We start from the raw sequence: 4,028 nt of genomic DNA, 5'->3' as shown, positions 1-4,028 counted from the left end.
AAAGTTAAAAACTTAAAACAAACTAAACAATGATTTTAATAGATTCAAGAATCTAACATTGCAAAGATGAAAAAACCTTCAAAATTCCAACTTAAGAAAAATAATAAAAAGGACTAAAAGTTCTTTTTTTTTTGTTCCCACATGGAGAACGAACACCAGAAATGATTAACAAAAAAAAGGACAAGCGTTACTTACCCCGTTCCGCTCTAGTGTTAACTTTCTAGTCCAACAATTCTAGATCAGTTAATGGATTTAGTTTCTTTTGCCACCGTGGCGCTTCTCACAAATAAGCAGGCTGGGCACTAATTGACAAAAGACGACTGTACTCGTCCCTAGTGCCCTTGCTAATCAATCTTAGCACCAATACAGAGGAGGTAAATCGCAGATGACTATTAGCCCTTGAAATAATGATTAGCGCATGAAGAAAAACATTTACTTCAACGATACTGAGATTTAGGTGACATTTGGTTAAATGATGGGAATGACTATGGGTATGAGTTTGATAGTAAAGTGTAATGGGAATGAAAATGAAAATGAAACTCACCTAGTTATATGGGTTTGGTTGATTCTCATAAATCTAGAAATCAATCCCAAATTCACAATCCGAACACCATCTTTTACTATCATTCCATTCTCTCATTCCTAAACCCATCAACCAAATACCTCCTTAAACTCTATACTTCAAATTAACAGTATCTTATGCGCTAGCCACTAGACCATCCAAAGGGGACTAAACAGGTTGAGCACTAGTTTTGATGCAAGAAGACTTTATGTTAAGGTAACCTTATTTGTCTATCGTATTAACCAATGTCTTACATTGGATATTGAAGAGCAGCTAACATCTTTATTATGAAATGGGTATATATATTTTGATATATGTATATAGGTATAGAAATTCAAAAGGACGTCTTCTCACTACAAAAAATGGCTTAATTCTGACAACATTCCCTTCCATACTTAGGTTGGAAAAGTTTGAGCGAGTCTTGTGGCGAGAAGATGAAGTTGCTCCGCACGTTATGATCGCCTATGTTTTCTCCCGTGCTCCCGTATTTCTCCATGGAAAATCTAAATCCCTTCCATCCCCTCTCTCGCCAACTTCCTGCATTAGCTAATCCACTTCTTCCTCGATCCAGCTGCAATCAGCAATATGTCTTTTAGTGGAACCCAGGACAAATGCAAGGAATGCGAGAAGACTGTCCACTTCATCGATCTCTTGACCGCCGACGGTGTTACTTATCACAAAGCCTGCTTCAAATGCAGTCACTGCAAGGGCACTCTCTCGGTACCTACCTACCAACCTGTTTAAATGTGCATTCAGACCCATCACAATGTATTCAAATCAATATTCATTGATTAATAAATGCTGCGTCATCGTCAGATGTGCAACTACTCTTCCATGGACGGTGTCCTCTACTGTAAGCCTCACTTCGAGCAGCTCTTCAAGGAAACAGGGACTTTCACCAAAAAGTTCCCAGCGGGTACAGCAGCATCCATATTTATCATCTATTACATTAATATAATCGATCGAGATTGCTAGCTAATGGATGGTTGTTTTGCATTGTACGTATGTATATATATATATCGTAAACTCAGGTGCAAAGTCGAGCGAACAGGTACGATTGTCACATAATTGTAACTTTAAATTGTGATATACAATCTGAACTTACAACCTTAATTAATGAATTAATTAGCAGCCTAAGGCACCACCAAGCAAGATCTCTTCCGCATTCTGTGGAACCCAAGACAAATGTGCAGCCTGCAAGAAGACAGCGTACCCCTTGGAAAAGGTTAATTTTCATTCATTTTTTTTCCTTCTTTTCGTAAGAATTAAAATTAAATGAATATATAGAGAGAATTAGCATGTCGATCCTTTTTGATTGTTGTATCGTGGACGGACGCATGCAGCTGACGATGGAAGGGGAGTCGTACCACAAGACGTGCTTCAAGTGCTCAGTGGGCGGTTGCGTGCTGACGCCTTCTTCCTATGCTGCCCTGGATGGCATCCTCTACTGCAAGCATCACTTCGCGCAGTTGTTCATGGAGAAGGGAAGCTACAACCACGTCATCCAGGCGGCCATCGAGAAGCAGAATATCAACGACAACCAGCCACAGCTGGAGGATGACACCGCTGCCTGCCAAGCTGACGAGGATTCCGGTGAGGCCAACCATGAGGAGCATGCGAGGGAGCAGGAGGGGCAAATATAATTCGATCCGACGATCCTGGAACGCAAATACATGATGATGATATATATTTTTGGCTTTAGAATAATTACATTCACAATCCACGCAAGAGATGGGTGGAGTATATATATATAATATTTTAATATGCTATGGATTTATGTTGTGGAGTTGTCCGGATTTCACTAGAGACACCTGGAATTAATCTTGACGTCTCGAATAAAATAAACAGTTTTTTATTTATTTTTTTATTTCTAATTTAAGCCTATTATATTTTATTTTCAGAATTTAAGGATTATATACAAATTAAAATTTTTTTAAATGTTCATAAGATATTATATATATATATATTTAGGATGTTTAGTATTTAAGATTTGAAAAAAAATTTATTTTTAAAAAATTAAAATAAATAAAAAGAATCGATGCACCAATATCAATTACAGGTGCCTAGGTTAAAAAATAAAAATAATAATTAAAGTGACCGGATCAATTCCAGACGTCTAGACTAACTGCTATCATGTATCGTTTCATAGCAAACGGTCCACGGGATAACAACACACATATATTCATATTTAGATATACCAAATGGTTAATTTCTACTCGATTTAATTAGTTGTCGTATTGAAAAGAACATGTTTTGGTAAGCGATTTATTCTCCCATCTATAATTTGGGCTCGAACTCAAATTAAAATTGAAATTAATTAAATTTTAAACCTTTCACAAATTATTCATAAAAACAACTTGAATGAAAGCCATATAAAGGGTTCAGGTCTAATTTTTTGAATTTTGACCCTTGATCACTCAACAACCATTTAGATGAACCGTGCCATCTGGGATCGACTTCTACTACTGATACGGTGTATGTTTGTGGGGTCTGCAAGATGAGGTGGTCAGAAGTCAAGCGTACGTGGTGGTCAGAAGTCAAGCTTACATGGAGGTCAGAAGTCAGGCTTACGTGGAGGTCAGAAGTCAGAACTCCATGGCTGGTCAGAAGTCAAACTAACGTGGCCTGAGTCAAAGTCTCAGCTGACGGGGCGGTCAAAAGATAGGAGTATAAGTCGGACAAGGGCTAGCCCTGATAGCGGTCAAAGACAGAGCTCACGGGCCAGGTACAGTTAAGGAGTGAGCCCACAAGCCAAGGTAAAGGAAAAAAGACTGTAACACCCACGAAATTATAAGATAGATATATGAATATTATTTTCCTTAGAGCATAGAAATAAAAAGAATAAGAGAAAAAAGAAAATGAAAAAAAAAAAACAAAAGAAAATCTAGAATAAGAAGAGGCGAGGTACAGTTAAGGAGTGAGCCCACAAGCCAAGGTAAAGGAAAAAAGACTGTAACACCCACGAAATTATAAGATAGATATATGAATATTATTTTCCTTAGAGCATAGAAATAAAAAGAATAAGAGAAAAATGAAAATGAAAAAAAAACAAAAGAAAATCTAGAATAAGAAGAGGCGAGGTCAAGGATTGAACCTTGAACCTCCCACACTTGATGGAGATAAATTGATGAATGATAACCATTAGGATAAGGAGAAGTAATTGGATAGAAAGGAATGAAAAATGTAGTTAAAGGAGAAAAGAAAACTAAGCAAAAAGAACAAGAGAAAACCAAGTTGCTTACCTTCTTTTCCCTCTTGGTTAAGGAAAGGAAGCAAGCAAAAGAGGGATTGTCTACTCCCCTCCCTCTCTCTATTTTCGTGGGAATTAAAGGAGTGGGGGAAAAGAGGAGTTGAGGGAGTGAATGGGGACATTTTTCATTTGGCAAAGGGATAAATAGGGTTAGAGAAGAAAAAACAAAGGATTTAATTCATTTTCTTCTTCCTCCTTCTCCCTTCTTCATTCTCA

General features: G+C 37.4%; 1 protein-coding gene across 1 annotated transcript; it reads left to right on the top strand.

Moving 5' to 3' along the window:
• Positions 1-1,147: 1,147 nt before the first annotated feature.
• On the top strand, positions 1,148-2,205 carry LOC121999359 (LIM domain-containing protein PLIM2b-like). The gene is made up of 5 exons (XM_042554051.1): positions 1,148-1,282; positions 1,379-1,478; positions 1,594-1,613; positions 1,695-1,787; positions 1,906-2,205. Exons 1-5 carry the CDS (start codon positions 1,148-1,150, stop codon positions 2,203-2,205), a joined length of 648 nt encoding a protein of 215 aa, XP_042409985.1.
• The last annotated feature ends 1,823 nt before the right edge of the window (positions 2,206-4,028 follow it).

This window comes from Zingiber officinale, chromosome 1A (genome assembly GCF_018446385.1).
Source record: "Zingiber officinale cultivar Zhangliang chromosome 1A, Zo_v1.1, whole genome shotgun sequence".
NCBI lineage: Eukaryota > Viridiplantae > Streptophyta > Magnoliopsida > Zingiberales > Zingiberaceae > Zingiber > Zingiber officinale.
This window is presented reverse-complemented; position numbering and strand designations above follow the sequence as displayed.